Source organism: Vespa crabro, chromosome 9 (assembly GCF_910589235.1).
Source record: "Vespa crabro chromosome 9, iyVesCrab1.2, whole genome shotgun sequence".
NCBI lineage: Eukaryota > Metazoa > Arthropoda > Insecta > Hymenoptera > Vespidae > Vespa > Vespa crabro.
This window is the reverse complement of record NC_060963.1, coordinates 62,371-84,073: the sequence shown is the minus strand read 5'-3', so window position 1 is coordinate 84,073 and position 21,703 is coordinate 62,371. Positions and strand designations below refer to the sequence as shown.

Below are 21,703 nucleotides of genomic sequence, written 5' to 3'. Positions count from 1 at the left end.
CGTTCAACGGTGCAATTGGTTAATCACCGCTCTCTCATCCCAAGCCAGTGCCTGAGACACGGTTTAAGCGGCGAGCGTAGCCCCGTACGTTTCACCCCGCAGGCTCGAGTCCCATATCAATTAATCTTACCCAGAATGCAATAACTGTCCAATCTGCTCCCGTGGCTGCGTCATGGTGTCGTGCAGTCAGTGCCGTAATGTTCTCTCTCCCTCCGTCTTCTCTCGCCCTTTGTCTACCTTTTTCTCTCTCTCTCTCTCTCTCTCTCTCTCTCTCTCTTCTCTCTTTCTCTCAATTTCCAACTTCGAAACGTCCTTCATGCGAAGCAAATCATTCCTCAAAAACATCCTCGCCAAATCTTGTTTTTTACGAGTCCGATGAAGGAAAGAGAAAGAGACAGAAAGCGAAGAGGATCGCTCGAGAAGAGAAATAAATAAAGAGGAACCGATGCAGAAGTTTAGGGAAACTCGACGGAAAACATATTGAGACCGTTAAGGGGTTCTTCTCGGGAGCACCCCGCTTAATTGGCATCGGCCCTTTAACCATGAATTACACAACCTAGTCAAAATGACCGTGATCTTTTGCTTCGTCAGATTCGACCATCTCGATTAATCGTTCTCAACATTGTCTAAGGCAAAATGGGAGAAATGCTTTCGACACCGAAACGAGTCGCGTTCGTTCATCGCCGACGAACAATTTACAAATGGTAACAGCTTTTATTGGTAATAATAATAATTAATAATAATAAAAATAATAATAATAATAATAATAATAATAATAATAAAAATAATGATGATGATGATGATGATGATGATGATGATGAGGATGATGATGATGATGATGACGACGACGATGATGACGACGATGATAATAGTAATAGTAATAATAATAATTGTAATAGTATTAATAGCGAGTTCTAATTACAATAATTACATAATGATATCAGTGGTATAACAATAAAAAGTTTCATAAGGAGGAGAGGAAGGAGAAAGAATCGAATGTACATAATATAGTTTCTCTCGCCGAGGAGGGTGAGTTTAGTGCGAACAAAAAATAGCTTAGATCGGAGCGACGCGCTTCTCTATTTATATTTATAGATTCGAGTCGTTTTATATCCACATTCATATGTATGTACGCGCACGTACGCACGAGTAAACGCTTATACTAAAAAGAGATACGGTCTACGGTGTTATTTACAAGTTTGGTCACAGTTGCGATCCAGAGGTAGGGGTGATGTTTCCTCTTCGCGAAAGAGATATGCAAAGTGTGTGTGTGTGTCAGTGTGTGTTCGTCTGTTATTCGCTAAACGAGTTTTTGTTTTTTTCTTTTCTTTCCTTTTAAATCGACGAACGAACAAAGAACGACAACGGCAACGTATGCGTTAAAATGCGCCTACGTACTTATGTATTTAACCCCCACCTCGCATGAGGTATTAAAACAACAGATAATTTATAAGAACAACGTTATTTTACACTTTTCTCTTTCTTTTCTCGTTTTCTTATTTTCTTTCACGCCGATTCATCTCGCGGTACTACCATTTCGAAGGAATGTCGATTCTAATCGGCCGATATCAGACCCGTTCTGATCGTTCGATTCGATACCACGCGAATATCTAGGAAAAAGCGAGAAGAGAAGTAAGATGAGGATCGATCGCGCGATAAGGTAATGGCCGATCGAAATAAAATTTCTTTAATATTCCCTCGAGACGGAAACGAAGGATTCGATTTCGATTGTGCAACGTTACGCGGACCTTGCTCTCTTAACGAGCTCATCTTAGTCTTAACGATCGTGAGCCCTATCGGGAGCCAACGAATCTTTACGCGGCTCACGAGAGCGGCCGTCTTTTGTCGATAACATCAACGGAGCAAAAGTTGACGCATCGAAATCAAAAACAACTTTTTGTTCCCGTATGCCTCCTTCAGAGATCCTCCGCTCCTTCTATTGCACTCTTCCGGCAATTAGTCGTTCAGCAGTCGTCTACGAAGTCGATCGTTTTCGCTATTTATATTTACGAGGACGATGCGTGGACTTTCAAATCCGTCCGTCCTTCCTAGTCCGTACTTTCCCCGATCGCTGAGAATCCCTCTCTCGCTAGAAAGGCTACGCTTTTCATTGCATTATCGATGGATTTCCGGTTGGCAAAGAATTTTGAGGTGGAATCGCGGCCATAGCCGGCCGATGCGACGTGCCAAGATCGGCGTGCTGGGTCTCGCGGTGCCTCCTCAGATCGACCTTCCTCTGGAAAGCTCGTCCGCACAGCTCGCAAGCGAACGGCTTGAATCCCGTGTGCTTCCTCGAGTGCGTTATCAGATTGCTACTCTGCGAGAACGCCTTGCCACATACTTGACACTTGTGCGGCTTTTCACCTGTGACAAAGTCGAAAAGACGGATATTACCAACGGATATAACGAAATAATATTGTCGTCATTAAGTATCACGCATCAGGCATTTGTTTTATTCGTCCGCCCATTATTATGTCCTTTCTCGGCGCAATAATTCCCAAGACTGCAAGTTTCTTTTTTTCTTTCTTTTTTTTTTTTCTTTTTTTTTTTTTTTGGAGAATCTAACTCTTTCCGAGCGAACGAATCTTTCCATCCCCCGGAGCAACCTTCCCCCTTTACCCTCTCCCACTCTCTTTATCTACCCGAACAAGCAGAAAGGTTAATTCGAAAGTAGCGATCCTTGGTCCAAAAGCAATAGAAAGCCACGAACACATAGATGGACTTGCCGTACCGAGACGACTGGAGGATTTTTCGTCGAAGGGGCTGGAGCGGGGAGAAAGGTGGAAGAAGGACGTTCGAGAGTGAAAAAGACGTAGAGAGGGAGGGAGGGAGAGAGAGAGAGAGAGAGGAGAGGTGGTATCAGAGATGCAGGGCACGCCCGGTCAAGATTTCCTCCCAAGCGAGAATCTCAGCCAAGCCGGAGGCGAGGGACGGAGAGGAGAGAAGGGATGGACGGCCGATAGGGCGGGGGTAGAAGCGAGGAAGGCTCATCGCTCGTTTCTCTCCTCCTGGCTGCGAGCTCTGATTGGCGGCCAGGGGCGGCTCCGACCCCTGTGTTTCCATGACTACCACCGGGATAAGCCGAACTAGATGGAAAGAGAGAGAGAGAGAGGAAAGACCGATGGAAAGAAGAAAGAGGGATGAGGAGACGCACGTGCGCGCGCGCGTGCGCTCCCACCCTCTCACAGAGGAAAGGGAAGCAACAGAGTAGCAACGATTCGAACTATGCTCCGAGTGACCAGCCGAGGGATGTTAATGGACTCTCCTCTATCTTTCCAACGTCCAAAGTACTCGCGGATTCGTTACCCGTCTAGCTTATATTCGACCAGTCAAACTATTTACCTTTCGGTTCTTTTGCACCTTCCTTCCTACCGATTGCTCTATAAACAATTTCATATACCAGTAGATTTCTATTTTACAATTTCTATGATTTCAAGTATTTAGATATTTTTACAACGACGAAATAGATATATCTCGTTGAAGAAACTTGTTCGCGAAATCACCGATAGACAGATGGTGGTAAACGTTTCGTTTAGATTTCTTAACACCAGCGTAGCAAGCTCCGAGAAATTCGTCGACTCCGATCGAGTATCCGATGAAATTCCACGAGGCTCGAATGGGGTATAAAACGACAGAAAGTGAAGATGGAAGTTTTCGAGGGAGCGGAGGGAAAAGTTTTCGGAGTAGATTTACGATCTCATAAAAATTGAGAATCGTTCGAGTAACAACATCGCCTGCCTTTTCCTAAATCGACGTGTCGATCCCCGATAGTCGCCAATGATTATCAAATTTCAATGAGACAATATTTATAGAGATTCGAAAGGTCAAAGAAAAAGTAACAAAGGATCTTGTTGACGTAATTATAGAGAAATATTTCTTAAACGTGTACGTTTGGAAATCCTTGAAAGAAAACGCGGGTAATTTTATTGAAAGACGTCGGAGACTCGGCGAGGATTCGCAATAGTATCGCGAGCTCTTTCAAATCGTGATTCGAGGGGATTCAGAGTTAATGGCGGCCTGAAATTCCATGCTGTGGAATTCACAGCGAAGCACACGGTGCGAGTCTCCTAGAATTCTATGTATTTCGAGTACGAAATGGTAGAGAGAAAGAGGTGAAGGAGAAAGAGAGAGAGAGAGAGAGAGAGAGAGAGAGAGAGAAGGAGGGAGTACGAAGGAAGTTGCCCTCTGGAATTTACGCGCTCGTAAAAATCAAGAACCGTCGGGGCTCTCTCGCACCGAGGTTGCCCTTTTCGTCTTTATCTTCGCTGGAAAAAGCAAGAACCGTGCGTTACGATCTCTTATATGGGTAGTACCTACCTCTCGGTACTCGCGCTTTCGAATTTACGCGAGAATGCATTCCATGGGTATAGGCAAGTACGCATCTTGGTTAGTCGTTGGAGCGCAATGCTTTCGAACTCGAATCCTACTCGTAAGATCTATTTAATTATTCCGAGCTCATTTTTAAGCGCGACACCTTCGATATTTTTGACAGAAGGAATGACAAATGTATAATATTTTCGATTAAAATATTCAACTGCAACATGATTGAGATTGGTTGCTCTTAATTTTTCTGTGCGAACCGAAAGGTGACGGAAACGAGGGGAGTCGTGGTTGAGAGTCACTGCGGTTTAAGACACCATTACAGCCCCGTCCTCTCTCTCTCTCTCTCTTTCTCTCTCAGCCGACGCCCCTAAAACTATATTAAACTCCTGGAAATCTTGCGAGGGTCCTTTCCTCCGCTAATTCTCCCTCTCTCCCTCTCTCTCTGCTCTTCCTTTTTCTTTTTTCCTTTCTCTATTATCGCCTTGTCCTTTTCTATATGTACCTATCGCTTTTCGAATTCACGGAGCAAAAGCATCCTTTTTCTATGCCTACACCCTCTACTCGAACGTGGAAAACCAAGATGGCAGTTTGATCGCTTCTCCCAAACGATCCGCAAACTTTGCAAAGATACTATCGTCTAGACACGTTCTATCCGTAATGGGTTGCGCCTTTTTCCATTTAACCATGGTATCCACGTAGATTTAACGCCAATTATACTCGTATCGTTTTAAATTTTTTTGAAAGAAAGAACAAACGTTATATATTTTCAAACGTATCGTTTCAAACGTATAGATGGAATAATCGAAATCTTGGAGTTTTATCGGGGCTGTGAAGAAATACGCGAAATAATTCGTGGAAGAGGTATAGGAGATAGGGAAGGAAAATGAGACGGCTGGTTAAGAGCGAGTGGGCGGAGAGAGAGAGAGAGAGAGAGAGGAAACGAGTGGAGAGGAGAGACGAAGGTGAAGCGGACTCTGGCCGAGGCATTGATTTCTTCTCGTCTCCATCGACCACGTCTCGACTCTGCGGGTTGCGTCTCTGGGGGGCGGGCCTCTTTTCTCTCCATCTCACTCCACTTTACCTTTTCCAAACGAAACGCTTGCCCACGAGGGAGAGAGAGAGAGAGAGAGAGAGAGAGAGAGAGAGAGAGGTCCATGAGAAGATAGAAATTGAACGTGCTTAACAGATCTTATATTTTATATCGAGGGCAGCATGGATTTCTTCCGGATCCTTCAAAGTTCCTCTAAACGTTCTCGTCGATGACAATCAAGTCGAGAACGCATCGCTGATTTAATAATATGCGTTAAGAATTTAGTTAGAGAAAAACGTGGAATTCCTTCCCTCCCCCTTTAGCAGCCTAAATATTCTTTTAAAGCATTTTAAAGAAACTATTGAAGTTTTGGACAGATATAGGTAACCTCTCTAAAAATTGAAACGGGAAAACTAAACAGTGAAAACAGGGAAAACAAGGATCGAAAGTAATTCCAAATAGCCGAACGCAAGCTAAAACGTGGTCCCTGGTGCAATTTGAATTTCTTGTCATCGATCGTAGTGCCGACAAACGCTCGAAAATGCGGGTTAACACTCGGCTATAGCGATCCGTATATTTCACGGGCGTGTCCGTGCGCGGCTATCGAAATACCGGTGTGTCAGCGAATGTTAGCAGTCTCTCGGGGGGATCGGAGGGCCGGAATCGCATGGCGAATCGCGCGCCGATTCAACGAGAGCTTTGTATTTACTATTTCACGGCTGCACGAACGCCAGTCGATAGTCACGTTCGCCGTGTTTGCAACGCGCGTTTTACTCGCTTTTCCTCTGATCCTTGTATCGCGAAATGGGCGGATTTCGAGGGAACGAAAAGGAAGGGGGAGGGGAGAAAAAAAGGAATGGCTATAGTTAAGGGAATACGTTCGTTTACGGTAAAACGACGAAAAAAGAGACATACGAATAGAAACGGAAAGAGAAAACGTGCTACGTTCGGAAGCGTAGACGAACGCACGTTTTCCAATGATATTTTTGCCGAGCGAGACGGGATTGATGGCAATTATCGTCTCTCGAGATACGGAAGGAGAGAGAGAGAGAGAGAGAGAGAGAGAGAGAGAGAGCGCGCATAAGACGGTACCGTCACGATATATTTCCCGTAGAGGGAAGGCCGAAGCGAAGTAAAGGAGGAAACGTGATACCGCGGCTAAGTCTGTTAGCTCCTTAGTGCTTTCGATCTAGCGGAGGGATCCGCGGTAATAATCCTCTCCCGGACGATCACGGCGGACGTATGGCTATTAAATTATTAAAGCGTCGATCAACATTAGGAATCGTGACAAATCCGATCTGTGCCATCGGCGCGAAGGATCCCACCGCTACGTTTTCTCTACTCGCTGTAATTATCCTTGATCGCCTTACATTTCACATCTTACGATTACCTTCCATTAACAGATGACACGAACGCGTACTCTTTAGACGTCGTAAGAGTCGAACGATCTCGAATGATCCCAGAAGGATGAATAAATATAAAACGCTCTTTTTCTTCGCTTTCCTAGAACACGATATAAGACTAATATCCTCCATCCATCTTTCTATCGCGTTTACTCTCTCTCTCTCTCTCTCTCTCTCTCTCTCTCTCTCTCTCTTTTTTCACCCTCTCTTTGAAAAGCAAAGTCTCGGAAGGATGAAGAGGCGTTATCGATGATGCTGTAGATGGTGTAACGACGTTTCGCATCTCGAATAGAGCCTCTGATAGTTAATTTCAAGCCTCTGGCCCGAGCTGCTTCGGTCGCTCGAGCGCGAATAGCGGCGAAAGAGGAAGGGATGAAGCGAGGACGTGGATACACACGTAGGTAAGTAACAACGTAGATAGATGCGTAAAGAGAGAGAGAGAGAGAGAGAGAGAGAGAGAGAGAGAGAGAGAGAGAGAGAGAGCGGAGCGGGAGCAAAGGAGGATTTACGTGTTCCCGTCGTGTCGATATCCTTGGAAATTTAATCATGCTCCTATACTACTAGGAACACTATGTCGGTGCTAACGCTCAACGGATCGTCATGATAACGGATCGCACCGGAGGTATCCGTGTAACGTTATATCAGCGAATTTGCATGTTTGATGCCGCATCGGATGCTCGTACCGGCTTATACCATCGTGACATTAAACGTAACGTCCTCAACATCCAACACGCAATTGTCTTTGTCTAACGCACCGAAGCCAGTAGCGATAAAGCGAGAGAGAGTTTCTCTTACGTGGTTCGCTCGTCGATACGATCGTTTTCCCGATAATCGGGACGGTCGTTGACCGTCCTGCAAATTTTCTTCTTCCACGTGCAAGTTTTAACGATACTTCCGATCCATTTCTAGTTTTTAGAAAAACTAGAGATCTAAGAAAAACTTGAACGTTCGTCAATTCGTGAGAGAGATCGAAGAATCGGCATAATAAGGATGAACACTTGAAATTGCTCGGTTCGTTCTTTGCACGACCTTCTACCGGAAGTTGAGGCAAATAATCGACGATTAACTGCTCGCCCGCTTGCGTCCGTTGAAAATTTAGTTCGCGTGCGTACGGCCCGCGAGAAAATGGAACTCTTACGTGTGCGCTCCGACCGATATTTCTAAGCACGACTTTACGTTGGCGTCACTAACGAGCCGTAAAGACTCGAAACGTTCGACTCGCGAGAGTCGAAGGTAAAGGAAAGAGAAGGAGGGATGAAACAAGAAGAAGAAGAAGAAGAAGAAGAAGAAAGGGTGGCGTCAGGGCGGTCCCTTCGACCATGTCGCAAAGTTTAAACAGCTTAGAGGGATGTTGCGGCGCTCCCGATGTTAAGTCAGCCGGAAACCTCTAATAGTCCCGTCCTCTCAACGCACAAAGGAGGGAGGGAAGAGAGAGAGAGAGAGAGAGAGAGAGAGAGAGAGAGAGGCACAGGTACACCATGAACGCGCCCACAAAGCTCTCAAACAGTTTGTATCCAAGCGAGTACACGATAACCGCACCCTCGAGGCAAATTTCGGGGAGACCAGGTACTTAGACATTAGGGCCTTAGAGTACTCGTCATTCGTTAAAGCTATTACGACTCTTCTCTGGCTCTTTGGAGCGCTTTAACTCCTTTTCAGAAATCGAACGTATGTCATTCGATCCGCAAGAACAATTTTACGAATTTTACGAATGATTTAGAAATAGCGTGAGAGTGTAATCGTAATTTATCCCTACAACGTAGAAATTATTGTAGCCGTTTCACATAGAACGTGTCCTTGGTAGAATAATTTTTTTCAATTAACTCTCTTTTAGAGACTGTTTTAACGGGTATCGCGTTACGTTGACGAGAACGAAATTGCATTAATTAGTTATACGTCAACGTATGCGACCGCGACGATTCGCAATTACGCTTGTCTTTTTCAAATCGAGAATAAAGAAAAAAAGGGGGAAAAAAGGAAAAAAGAAAAACCATGCGCTAATCCTCCTAACAACGAAATGAATTAATGCTCCAACGACGAAGGAAAGAGATCATTCGCACAAAAATGATCCATTTGTCGAGAAGCTCGGTCGGCACGTAGCGGAAACGAAACGAAACGAAATCGACTGTGGTTGTGAAAAGGAAAAGTACACAGCCGACATTCATCTCCTTCTCTTTGGCCCCTTGCAACTTTGCCTAGCACCCAAAGAGCGGACAGGTTGTGTTTATTGTAAAAACAAAAGATGGCACGGTCATGTGTCGGGGCCGATCAGCGTATAGTTTAAGGGTGTGGTGTCTCCCCATTGTCTCCCGAGATATCGACACGTACGGGCCGAGATAGGATCAAATCGATAACATTTTCTTATAATCACAAATCGCCAAAGTACATACTAATGTGTTCGCACGCTAGCGATTTCTCCAACTAAATTAACTAATTAGAATTCCAATCTAATTCAACGTAATACTTATTTCGAAGTGATAAAGTTAGAGAAGAATTCTTTCGTTGTCAAATAACTCTGCCATTCTATTGCATTAACGTGAAAGAAAAAGAAGAAGAAAAAAAAATCAAATTTAACCGAGCGAACAGACCTTGATCATCAAGAGCCGCCATTCAGGCATCGCCCCCCAAAGAAAAACGTTTTTCCGATGGAACCGCAGTGTTTTCGCAAGAGGGTGCTTGACCACTTGTCAGTCTGTCGCCTTCTCGATAACCATCACGCGACGTTATCCAATCGGCAAAGCTCCGGTCGGTCGGTCTTGTGTGCGAGCTCGCAGCCACCGTGTACTTGACTCTTCATACGCTGCCGCCTCAACATACCCCCTCCACCATCCCCTTGCTCACAGTACAAGTAGTGGTAGTAGCAGAAGCAGCAGCGGCGGCAGGAGCAGCAGCAGCAGCAGCAACGTAGAGCCCACCTAATGACGAAGGTAACGCGAAGCAACGCTTCGGCTTTCCCCTCGATTCGCTACTACTCCGCTTGCCGACTCGCGCACGAACAATATTTGCAGAGCTCTTATTCCCAACCCCCTAAAGCGGCCGACTCTCTCCCTTTTACCCCCTTCCTCTCTCCGCCGAACCATCCAAGCCACCGTTTCCCTTTCTCTCTATCCTGCCCTCATGTGCACCAGCAACTACCTACCTACCTACCTACCTACCTACCTACCTACCTACCTAGCTACCTACCTACCTACCTACCTAATAATGATTTTACGTTACGCCATGCCGGTCCCCGGGGAATCCGACGGTGCCGCACCCTTATTGCACATGGCCCGTGTTCACGGCGAAGGGAATGTGGTTGCAGAGGGACGGCAAAAAAGAACGACGAGGAGAAGAGATCGAAAGTGGAGGAGAAAGAAAGGGAGAGACAGCGAGGACTGATTATCATTAGTCTCGAATCCCAGAATACCCCCCGATCTGCCTGCCTGCCTGCCTGCCTGCCTGCCTGTTTCACGCACGTACGCACCTCCGACGAAGTCGTCTGAGAGAAGACGAAAAGCTTTTCGTTTGTTCTCGCGATAAACTCGCATCTGACCTAGTACGATCAAATTTATAAATAGTACGATAAATTGCGATCGGTCGATTAATCTTACGAGCCTAAAAAGATAACCGTAGAATCCTACAGTAAATTCCTTCAACAAGGAATCTTTTATATTTTATGCTGTAGAAACTGAAAGGTGCTCGATAGAAATAGCTCGCGTTTGTGAATGGACAAGAGTCTCTTGAAATCATGATCGCTCGACGAGAAGGAGAGAGAGAGAGAGAGAGAGAGAGAGAGAGAGAGAGAGAGAGAGAGAGAGAGAATCCCGTTGATCCTATCGAAAAGTAATTTCGTCGAAATAGAAACGTGATGGAAGAAGAGAAGGGTGGAAACGTCGACAAAAAAAAAATAACTGACCGTGCATCGTCATTTCACGAAGCAATTGCGACGCGTTACTCGTGAACGGCATCGGACGTCGAGTCGCTGAATTTTTCATCCCTCTGAATAATGAATTAAATGTTCCGCTGCGACCCTCACGCTGGATAGTAAGAGCGAGAAAGAAAGGAAGAGAGAGGGAGGGAGAGAGAGAGAGAGACGTCGCTAAATAAACGAAGTGGACACGCGCGCGAGCGCACGAGCCCTTGTCCTTGTGGTCCCATAGGTTGTTAGCGGGCCCGCGCAAGTGACCATCGCTTTGTATCCTCTTTCAGCGAGTCCTTCCGAGGCCGTTTCGCCTGGGTTGAAGAGGGTGAATAAGGAGGTGGTAGCCGAGCGACGGAAGCAACGTGGAGGATAAGAAGAAGGGGGAGGAGTACAAGGGAGGACAAGGTGATAATTTGATAAGACATTGGGAGGGTTGCCATGGAGACGATACAAAGCCCAGACCCACCAATGGAACCCTCCCGCTTTACCTCCTCTTCTTCGCTACTTCCTCTTCCCCGTCTTTACGAGAACCTACTCCTTCAGGACCGTCGCTCCGTCAGCTTCGAGACACCAAAGTGTCAAGTGTTCCACCCCTTCCGCACTTTCGAAGAACCAGAAAGAGACGGATATATATATATATATATATATATATATATATACACACGTATCTATGTATAAAGAGAGAGAGAGAGAGAGAGAAAAGTGCTTTCGTGCTTTCACCCCCGTCATTCTCGGTCTTCGCTATTGGACGAATTCGGTTCCGATAAATAAACGTAAACCATTACGAGACGAATTATCGAATCAAAGTACTCGCCGGAGGAAAAATCGAAATCGATCCTAAAGGCAATGCCTCGACGTCATCTATTCGAAAAGAGGATACAAACGATAAATTTGCTCGACGTAAAATCGCGCAGCGCAGAGAATTCTTCCTCTGGGATTAGGAAGAATGAACCTGTTCCATTTTTCCCACGGACAATAATCGCCGCGGTAAAATTCTATTCGAAGATCGGGAATTGGGGGCCAGTCGTGGGAGTGAAGAACCTGAGGGGTAAACGGAAGACGAGAGGATCAGGGGAATCACCCCGAAAGACATTACGATTATTACCGAACGAAACTCACAATGTGGGGCTCGGCAGACCAATCCCCCTTCCTCCTTTCCCCTTCCTCATCCCATCCATTCATCGAGCAGAAACCAAGCGGCCACATGTGCCTGAACTCGAGCGAATCGTCTCGCGCACAATACTGACTTCATCCAGACGGTTGGATGCATTATTTATCGTAGAAAGTCGCTTCGTTAATTAATTCCTCCCAACTACAACCAGCAAAGGTCCGATAAATTTGTATGCCTCGTCTCGAATAGATGTTTATACTCGCGATATTTCGCTCCTTTTTCCTTATTCGACTATATATTATATATTTAGCTAGCGCGATCAGATCGCACCTACCTGTGTGAATATACGTGTGCTTCTTCATGTCGCTCTTCTGATGAAAACGCTTTCCGCAAAATTGACACGGGTACGGCCTTGTATCGGAGTGTATTAAAAGGTGCGTGCTCAGGGTGCTCGATCGTTTGAACGCTTTTCCGCACTGCTTACACTCAAATACCTTCTCCGCTGAGTGTACAGCCCTGTGTTGCGTCAGACTTATCTCGTGGCCGAAGGTTTTGTTGCAGAGCTCGCAAGCGAACGGTCTCTTCCCATTGTGAGATCTCCTCGCGTGCACCTGTCGACGAATATCTATTTCTAATTCTTATATATTAAAGGTATTAACAAATAAAGGTCTTACAGAAATTTGATAGATAATCGATGTAAACGATATAAACGCAATTTTTTTGTCGGGCGCTCGGACGGACGATCGTTCACCATATATATTCGCCATAACGCGACGATCGCGTTTACGTACCTCGAGGCCGTGAGGCGTGCTGAACATCTTGTCGCACTTGACGCAGCTGTAGACGTCTGCGAGCGGATGGGGATGATGTAGCCCGTGAGCCGTGTGAGTCGAGTGTAGAGCCGGGTGTCCAGGATGGACCCCACGTAGGAGTGGGTGCAAGTGGGGCGGCAATAGATGATGAGGCAACAACTGAGGATGTAGGTACGAGAGAGGATGGTGAGGATGAGGCGGTAAAAGTCCACCCTGAAGATGGAGAGGTGGATAGAGGATGGAGGAGCCGGATGGTGCTGTCGGATGAGGACCGATCGTGGCCGCGTCACGATGAGGAGAGGCATTTTGAAGGTGAGCAGACGGTGGATCAGGCCTGAGGAGTGCCGACACGCTGAACGTGTCGCCCGATCTCTTTGGCGGATGCGACTGGGATGTCGCTGAGGTAATCGTACCGGTGGGCGATGGCGTAGAGGAAGAACGATGAGGACTCGACGCTGCGTCTCGATCGTCCTCCTCGCCGACCTCTTCGACGTCCACGTCGACTTCTTCCTCTTCGACGTCCACGTCCACCTCGGCGCAATGATCCCGACGATGATCGAGCACCGGGGACTCCGGGCATGGCGAATGCGATGGCGAGGGACTTGTCGTCGCCGGTGAACCAACCAAACGGCCAACACCGAAGGATAGCCGTTCTGCGAAGACAATCATTTTCCTATATTTCTATTTTTCACAGACATTCGTTTCATTATTCTTCCAATAAGTCCCCGAATCTTATACGTCTTCGATGTATCATCGGAAATCAGAAGAAGATTAGGAAACTAAATGATAGATACTCCTCCTAAGCGGTCCGTAGAAAAAAAAAAAAAAAAAAAGAAAAAAAAGAGAAAAGAAAAAAAAAATAACGAGACGCTTTACTTTCTTTCTTTGCTAAGCGAGACATCACGCTGAGGATCTTCGAGGAGCGTCCGAGGAAGGGATGACATCATTACTTCGATTCGACGCGACCACGACGAATTTCTACGATTAATGAGTAATTACTTTCGTCGCGACAATTTCTTAAAGTCCGATAAGAGCTCTCCGATAAGGATGCTTTGCAAAATCATTCTTCCTCATTTATCGATTAACTCGATTAACACGAATGTCAAAAAGATAGAAATCAGTGTAAAGTCGGACAGCGACATATTCGTAGGCGATAATAGCGTGGTAGAATATATTCCGCGAACCGGTCGATATTGTAATTGATGCGAATATGACGCGTCACGATTATTTGGGATAGGTATTTCTAATAATCGTCGATGGCCATCCTCTTCGATAAGTACCGTTGTGATTTACGATGGGATCGAACCGAACGACAAATCGGAAGAAAATGCCGAATTATAATCGTAGGAGGGAACTGCCTGCCGTTGGACCGTCTTCCGCTACTCTTTTTATTTCTATATCCTTCCTCTATCTATGCACGATACTGCAATTTCAAAAGGTTGATATTGCTATGTATCCAGGAACGTCTATATAACGAAAAAGTACGTATGCAAGGGACACCCCGAGTATATCATATTTATAATCCGTGCACGCGACACGCGGTCACGTGCTGGCGCGTATAGCACAGCCGTGCTCGGATAATCGCATTTAAAGGACTCTACGCCGACCCCCTGCATCGTCGAAGGGCCGATTATTATCGTGACTCCTGGTGGCTTTGCAATCGAATCAAAATAAGGCAGGAGTGAGTGAGAGCGGCCTAATGTAATGAGAAACGCTCACGCCCGGTACTCAGGGCGTTCGAGAAAAATGAATATGTACAAAAGCGAGCGAGCGAGCGAGCGAGCGAGCGAGCCTGCGAGAGAGAGAGAGAGAGAGAGAGGACAAGGGCGAAGAGAAATGACGAAAGTATACTAGAGAGAGAGAGAGAGAGAGAGAGAGAGAGAGAAAGAGACAGATGTAGATCTAAAGATACCAACAATTTCTATCCGAAGATAAATGTATAGACAGAGTTTCCGTAGTCGGTGAAAGATCGATGAATATAGATTTTTTTTCTCCCGCGGTGCATTAATATCCGCCAAGTGCATTAAAAGCAAGGGAAAGCAAGAATCGATCCTCGATGCGTCGACGCGCACGATAAAAGATGTCATTGTTTGCGATAATAATTTGAAGAGAAATAAATGAGAGGACGTATCTATTCGTTATCGTAAAATTATAAATTATATATTTACTCAATTAAAGATTTAAAAGAAAAAGTTTAAAAATGCTGTCGCTGTCGGATCAAAAGAAGGATGAATCGGGAAAACAAAGTCGTGGATTTAAAAAATCGGAGCGAATCCGTCCGAATATACGTGACAAAGGAAGGAAATAAAAAAGAAACGTAAGAAAGATAAAAAGGGAATGGATCTTCGCGAGGAGGAGGAGGAGGAGGAGGAGGAGGAGGAGAAGGGGAGGAGGAGGGGGGAGGGATAGGAGGAGGAGAAGACAGAAGAAGAAGAAGAAGAAGAGAGTGGAACGAAATAAAAATATGACGAGAAGAAAGAGGAAGTCCGGACAGATGTGACTCGGGACGAGTTAGGAAGAACTGCTTACGCAAATGCCACATCTGGGATATAGTGGAATGCGGTAAAAAGCATACGGTGCAAAGTGCAAAGAGTCATGAAAAAAACAGTCGTCATCGTAGCGACCGTCCGGCAGATGGTTTACCTCGCTCCGCCCTTTGGCAGAGCTTGCGTACGAACGTGCTCTCCTACATATGGCACGTTGCACTCAAATGCAACTTGCGCAAAGGATGCAAAGTGCGTTTCTTAGGTCGTTAAAATTAATTCGATTTTGTATAATCGAAAAGAAGGGCAATTCTGCTTCTTCTCAAGGCGAACATTTGTCAGATTTACGAAGCAAACTTTTCGAAAGGCACGAGAAGGATCGAGCCAAGTTGCTCTTAGTAAGATGGGAAAAGGTGGGGAGGGCGAAGGGTTTATAACGAGGAAGGAGAACGAGGTGGCGACGGGGACGACGACGGCGATGCCGAAGATGGTCGTGAACGTAGATTAATAAAGGAAGGCCAAGCCGGGGGGACAATTAGATCGAGTTAACGGCCAACTTTAATCTTCTGTCGTCCGTCAGTCGTTTACTGCGTAGCGATCTGCCGCTATTAAACCTCCAACACGCTACAAATCCTCAAACTCCTTCCGTCCTGCTCGTTCGTGGAAAGGAGTGTACGTACGACGATCAACGGCGGCGTCAATAGACCGACCGACAGGGAGATGTGGGTTTTCAAAAAAGGATTTTTCATCCAGCCGTCAGTACCTATTTAAGCTTGATACTCCCGTTCGACTGACGATCTTGCTCGTTAGAACGAAAAAGTATATATACCGACGATACTATTTGTGATTGCAATATCGATTTCTTTGATAATTTTACTTGCCCGACTATCGTTGAGAAGAGGAAAGTTTATATAACGAGAGAGCGTCTCTCTCTCTCTCTCTCTCTCTCTCTCTCTCTCTCTCTCTTTTCCTCTATCTGAACTGATTCAATCTGATTTCAACGCGTTAAAATAAAAGAATACTGAGCGATTGAAGAACGAGAAGAAACGTATCGCGTACGATTCTGATAGGAGTCTCGATTGATCTCGATGAGCCACGAAGATAAGAGGAGCCACGTGTACGAGGAAGAAGAGGGGAAGAGAGAAGTAAGAGAGTATATGCGTTTAACATGACAAGACGTTACTAATTTAGGGTAGGTACGGACGAGAGAGAAAGAAGGATAGAGAGACACCGACATCGTACAAGAGTACAAAGGGACCGACGCGTCCGAATCCCTAAGCTGCGCCTCTAATCTGCTCCAATTGGGACGGTAAGAGTTAGAAGAGCCCATGTCCGTCCGCGGTATGACGCGTGCTACCATTTATCCCAATCATCATCCCGACCGGTCGTTATTAACGATTGGCAAATAAAAACTAGCCGCCATGGCGGAGGTGGAAGTCGAACCGAGCGTAGATATCGCCGAGAAAGAAAACTTCTCGTCCACTTTACGCCCAGGCGCAAACTCAGACTCAATCCCAACGTACCTGAGTGACTTTTTGGCAGGGGAGGAAGATTCGTAACCTCGGTTGCATTTCCAAACGGTGCCCACAGTCTCGGGAACATTAAACGAACGTTGCATCCTCCTAAAAGTAAAAAATGTATGGATAAGTAAAGTAAATAAAATATCGCGTTAATATCGCGCTTATGCATAGCAGGATTAGTTTAGTGGTGTCGTTTAATGTAAACGGACAACAATTGCCGACGAATAAGATCGACGAACTTGTTCAAAGTTTTTAGTTTTTAATTCCACAACGAGTCGAAGGAGGCTAATCGGGACAATCGGCAAAAAGCAAAAGGAAAGAAAATTGTCAAGATCGTTCATGCGCGTTTCTCAAGCGTTGCGCGTTACACCGAAAAGCTACGAATACTCCCGTAACGTCTTCTCAAGTCCTGACTTGAAATTTGGTATTCCCGGTTCGTAGGAAAGATCAACCCCTCGACAAGAGCGTCTTTATTAGAAAGAAGGGAGACCCTCCTCTATTTATCAACCTTGTCTCGACTATTACTCCCTCTCTTTCTTCGAAACTGCATTCCTATCCACGAACATCCATCGTCTTGGTTTCTTTGATCGGCATCCTGGCACCTTTACGAATACCAAACTTTACACCGTAAAGGGCGCCTCCAAGACTTTGCCCGCATCCCTTAGCTCGATCGCATGGAATTACAATTTTTCCTCTCCTTCCTTTCCTACCTTTTCTTCTCTTCTCTTTTCTTTTACTTTTCCTCTCTTTTCTTTTCTTTTCTCTTCTCTTCTCTTCTCTACTCTTCTCTTCTTTTCTACTATTCTTCTCCCGTTTTCTTTTTTTCCCCTTTCCAACCGATCATCCTATCCGGCAGGCTCCAGTATGAACTTGACGTAATATCAGAAGGGTAACGCTTTATCGTGGATGGCCATTTTTCAGGGTGAAATCGAAAGATCCCATAGGATGACGCTTCGATGGAACGGCCGAACGAAGGAATACGAGAGGAAACGGCGAAAATCGGCGAAAGGAAGGGAAAAAAAAAAGGAGAAAAAAAAAAAAAACAAGAAAAGAAAAAAAAGAGAAACAAGAAAAGGAAAAAGAAGGAAAAAGAAGAAAAAAAGAAAAAGAAGAAAAAGGAATCCGTAATCCGGGCAATATATAGTAACGACTGGGATAATCCGAGATAGCGCGAGGAGATTAGCTGCGCCGCGGCTCTGCCGCAAAGGCTATCTCATTCTCGCAGGATTATCAGAAATAAATCATATTTTCCTATATAGCAAAGGCACCACGCGGCGAGATAAGATGACCGCAGCGTTTCGGTGTACACAACGTCGATACCCGAGAGCGTGTACACACGCTGCAGGTAATGCAGCCGTGTTCGCCGTTAAAGGAGGTAAAGAGAGGGAACGAGCATCGATGATATCGCTCTTCGTTCTGTACAAAGCTTATCCTGCATACCGCGCTATCGTTACATCGTAAATCTATAAACGTAAATCCATCGTGATTTTCTGTTCGCCGAGATGTACCGAAAAGTCGAAAGATGTAAAACTTTTCTTTCTTCGAATGATATCGGCCGTTCTCTAAAAATGTACCTACTTCTTTTGACGCTTCTACATTATGCTAAGGGATAGCTCGGTAAAAAGATCTCCAACGATACATGAATGAGAATGACAGTGGACAATCGTATCGATATACTCGTCGATGCCGATCGATGAAAGGCTCGTATAAATCGTCAAAGCAACGCGTACAGGCCGAATCTCTCTCTACGAATAACTCGAAACATGACAATCGAATATGACAAAAGCCTTCGTGAGCACGCCATTATCTCTATAGGTTTAGCCCCGGAACTGGTTGATACTCCTTATCTTCGATTCCGATATGTATCCGTGATATATATTTAAACAACGCGCAGGGATTTCGAATGGTAGACGTTCGATGCAAATCGATGCGAACGAAGATCTTTGTATCGTCGCAATCTCTTTGGAATCTATTTGCGACGGTATAACGAATCGATTTACTTATACTGCCTAAAAGATATTTTGCAAAAAGATTGACAAAATCGAAAACGAAATCGTCGGGTAGAAATCGTCGGCTTGGCGGAAGATTCCAAGTGTCTTGATTCGAATGGAAGGCGTCAACCCTCTCCATGATCTGCCCATCACCTGGCAATTACTGGCTTAAACCGTTTAGCCCGGCTCTGCGTGGGATGATGATATTATTACGTTAGCCTATTACCCTGATTAGCAGTGGAGTATTAGTATAGGCACGCCGTCTAATCCATCCCCTCACCTGTTGAACGGCCATCGCGTCCCGACTCGACTCTCTTACGCACCTGCACGCATCAACGCACACGCGTTATACGTTCGCGCGTGCGATCAAAGTGCCGTGTGTGCGTGCGTGCGTGCGTGCGTGCGTGCGTGCATTATGCGTACGAATAACCAATAGCCGTGACGTGGCCCAATCGTGGCGTTTGACGTTTTGCGAGAAACACACGAGCACGTAATAGAGTCCCATAAATAACAGCCTAGGTAAATAGTTCGATGACAATGTAGCGAGTATATCTGCCGAGGTATATCTCCGACTACGTTGATATAGGCGAATGGTGCTTGGAGATTTGCTACAGGGCCGAATTTTTACCCTCAATTATTTTCCTAACGTCTCGATTCTATCTCTCCCATTAGATATAACGTTCGCCCTTAGATATCATTGCATAATAACGCATAACAAAACTCTTACCTTCGGATTCAAGGGAAACCTGCGAATTTTCTTGAAGATTTTCATTGTTATTAGTTTCCGGCGACGACACGGCTTGCTGATGCACGAGCGACGATGTCGATTGTTTCGGTTTGACGACCCGGAAGGCTGACGTCTCGGCTACTCCTCTTCGGGAAAAATCCAACGGACCTACCCCAACGGGCGAGTGTTGCTGCTGCACTTCCATCATCCTGATTCACTTTTTTCGTCTTTCCCTTCTACTTACGGAAACTTTCCTTTTCTCCTCGCTGCACCCAACATCCGCGTACTTGGCGATATCTTTGATATATCCGACCAAGTAATTTCGAACGGATGAAAAGCAAATACGTTGTTCTTTGATACACCCTTTAGATAAATGATCTTTACCACATGATATCTATTCGATACGAGTTCTCTTTGGAATGTCTCATTTCTTTCCTCAAATACGATAACAAACACCCGGTACGATCGTTCAAATCGTTCACCCTCGAAACTCGATCGAATCGAAAGACGATCTCATTGCAATTATGTTCGCGATGTTCCAACGATTATTCCCTTTGCGAGCACAAAAATCATACGTCGGGGAGGATATTCTTTCGTCGTCGATCGCAAGGGCTCTCGATGTTTTTAAGAGTAACCGATGTAGTAGGTGCGAAAGAACGAGAAGAAATAAGGACACACCGGTTTGATGTGTGTGTCGGAGATGCGAGAGACGTTATAGCGGGTGTCTCGACGGCGACTGCCGTTAACGGGATCCGATAGTGCCGAGGGACTCCCATGCGACGACGATGGACGAAAGTCGCGGCGAAGAGTGAGACGGATATATGTAAGTGCGCGCACGCGGTTCAGAGGGGAGAGCGAGTGTGGATTCACGCACACGGCTCTACGGCTTATCAGCCTCTCTAGAGAGAGCGAGAGAGAGAGAGAGAGAGAGAGAGAGAGAGAATGGAGGTGGGAGACGAATGAGTAAAGAAAGAGAAAGGGGAGAGAGAGTGAGTGTGTGCGTGAGACAGAGAGAGAGAGAGAGAGAGAGAGAGAGAGAGAGAGAGAGAGAGAGAGAGAGAGAAACGTTGGATGCTAGCTGGGATTTTCAAAGTTGGCTCCGCCTATCTGACACGCCTCCTCCTTCCCTACTCCACCCCCGCACATACACACACAAGCACTCGAAGCACTCCCACAAGCAACGTTCGAGTGCTTTGAAGCTACTCGCTACGTGCTTATTCTCGCGATTCACCCGGACGAGAGACTCTGTGCGGGGGTGGTACAGTTGGGTGTGTTTCTCGAATGTACGTACGTTCAATCTATCTCTATCCTGTCTATCTTTCTCTCTCTCGTTGTAGAGTAACGCGTGACCGAGGCTCCTTCTTCTCCTTTCCCTCTCCCTCCCTCTCTCCTTCTTCTCTCTCACTCTTTAGCTCGCGTTATCCTCCTTTCTCTCTCACGCTCGCTCTCATCTCTCCGCGCTCACCAGCATTATGTGGAACCACTCGGCCACCCTGATTCCGCTCTTGACTCCACTGATTGATATTTGTGCTCGGCCCTCCCACGCGAGCGAATGAGCGAACAAGAGAGAGAGAGAGAGAGAGAGAGAGAGAGAGAGAGAGAGAGAGAGAGAGAGAGAGTTAGAAAACGCGCGCGCACGTCCGACGTGCTACGCGTATGAGATTCACCGTGTATCAGCGGTACACGCGCGTTTTACGCGCGATCTCACGCGCGTGTTTTTCCGATTACTAAGACGAGAAAGTCCTACTACTTTTCTGATTTTTCTGGACTACCATTCACCGCCTTTTTCTCGTTTGTGACTTCACCGAACGAACGGTCTTTCAATCTCAATAATGGTTCTTTATATTTTCATTACATCTCTTTACTACAGATACTGCGATAAGGAGAGAAAAAGTAAATGAAAAAGAAAGAAAGAGAGAGGAGGGAGGGAGAGAGATTATGTGTTTTCAAGAGGAATTAAATCCGTTCCATTTATCGGCGATAACGAAAGTCGATAGATAAGGTTGAATTTTTGGTGCAACGACATTCGCGAACGATAATGCACGAGCAGAATAACAACGGACTTAAGGCGAATGTTTTATTTTCGTCGAATCGACGCATTTACTTTTTTGAAAACGTTTTCATTCAAAAAGCTTTCATCGCGTTTGAATTGGAAGAAGACGTAAAAAGGTGACGTCGCAGACATCCTACGGCATGCTTGCCGTATTTTGAATCGATCACTTTGCGTTAATTCGCAGCATATTTTTGGCGTAGGTGATAACGAAACGAGATTATCGATGTCTCGCGGATCGTAAACTTCCCTGGAATGTGTTGATTTTCTTGAAAGGAATGCGCAATTCTTCCTCGACTTCTCGCAACGCGATTAAGTCGTATTAAATTATTCGACAATTACCTCCCAGTCG

The 21,703-nt window shown here is 45.7% G+C and overlaps 1 protein-coding gene across 1 annotated transcript; it reads right to left on the bottom strand.

Annotated features, from left to right (window-relative positions):
- Nucleotides 1-1,006: 1,006 nt before the first annotated feature.
- Nucleotides 1,007-20,065, bottom strand: LOC124426920 (fez family zinc finger protein 1-like). The gene is made up of 5 exons (XM_046969189.1): nucleotides 19,302-20,065; nucleotides 16,587-16,685; nucleotides 12,560-13,233; nucleotides 12,103-12,379; nucleotides 1,007-2,364 (listed from the first exon to the last, which is right to left on the bottom strand). Exons 1-5 carry the CDS (start codon nucleotides 19,507-19,509, stop codon nucleotides 2,108-2,110), a joined length of 1,515 nt encoding a protein of 504 aa, XP_046825145.1. The 5' UTR covers nucleotides 19,510-20,065; the 3' UTR covers nucleotides 1,007-2,107.
- Between the last annotated feature and the right edge of the window lie 1,638 nt (nucleotides 20,066-21,703).

Bases quoted from the DNA above. Each gene is read 5' to 3' on its own strand.
- LOC124426920 (XM_046969189.1), bottom strand. From the start codon at position 19,509: ATGATGGAAGTGCAGCAGCAACACTCGCCCGTTGGGGTAGGTCCGTTG. The intron at 16,686-19,301 runs GTAAGAGTTTTG...TTTTACTTTTAG, and splicing joins GGTTTCCCTTGAATCCGAAG to GAGGATGCAACGTTCGTTTA. The intron at 2,365-12,102 runs GTAGGTGCGATC...ACTTTGTCACAG, and splicing joins GCACACGTATATTCACACAG to GTGAAAAGCCGCACAAGTGT.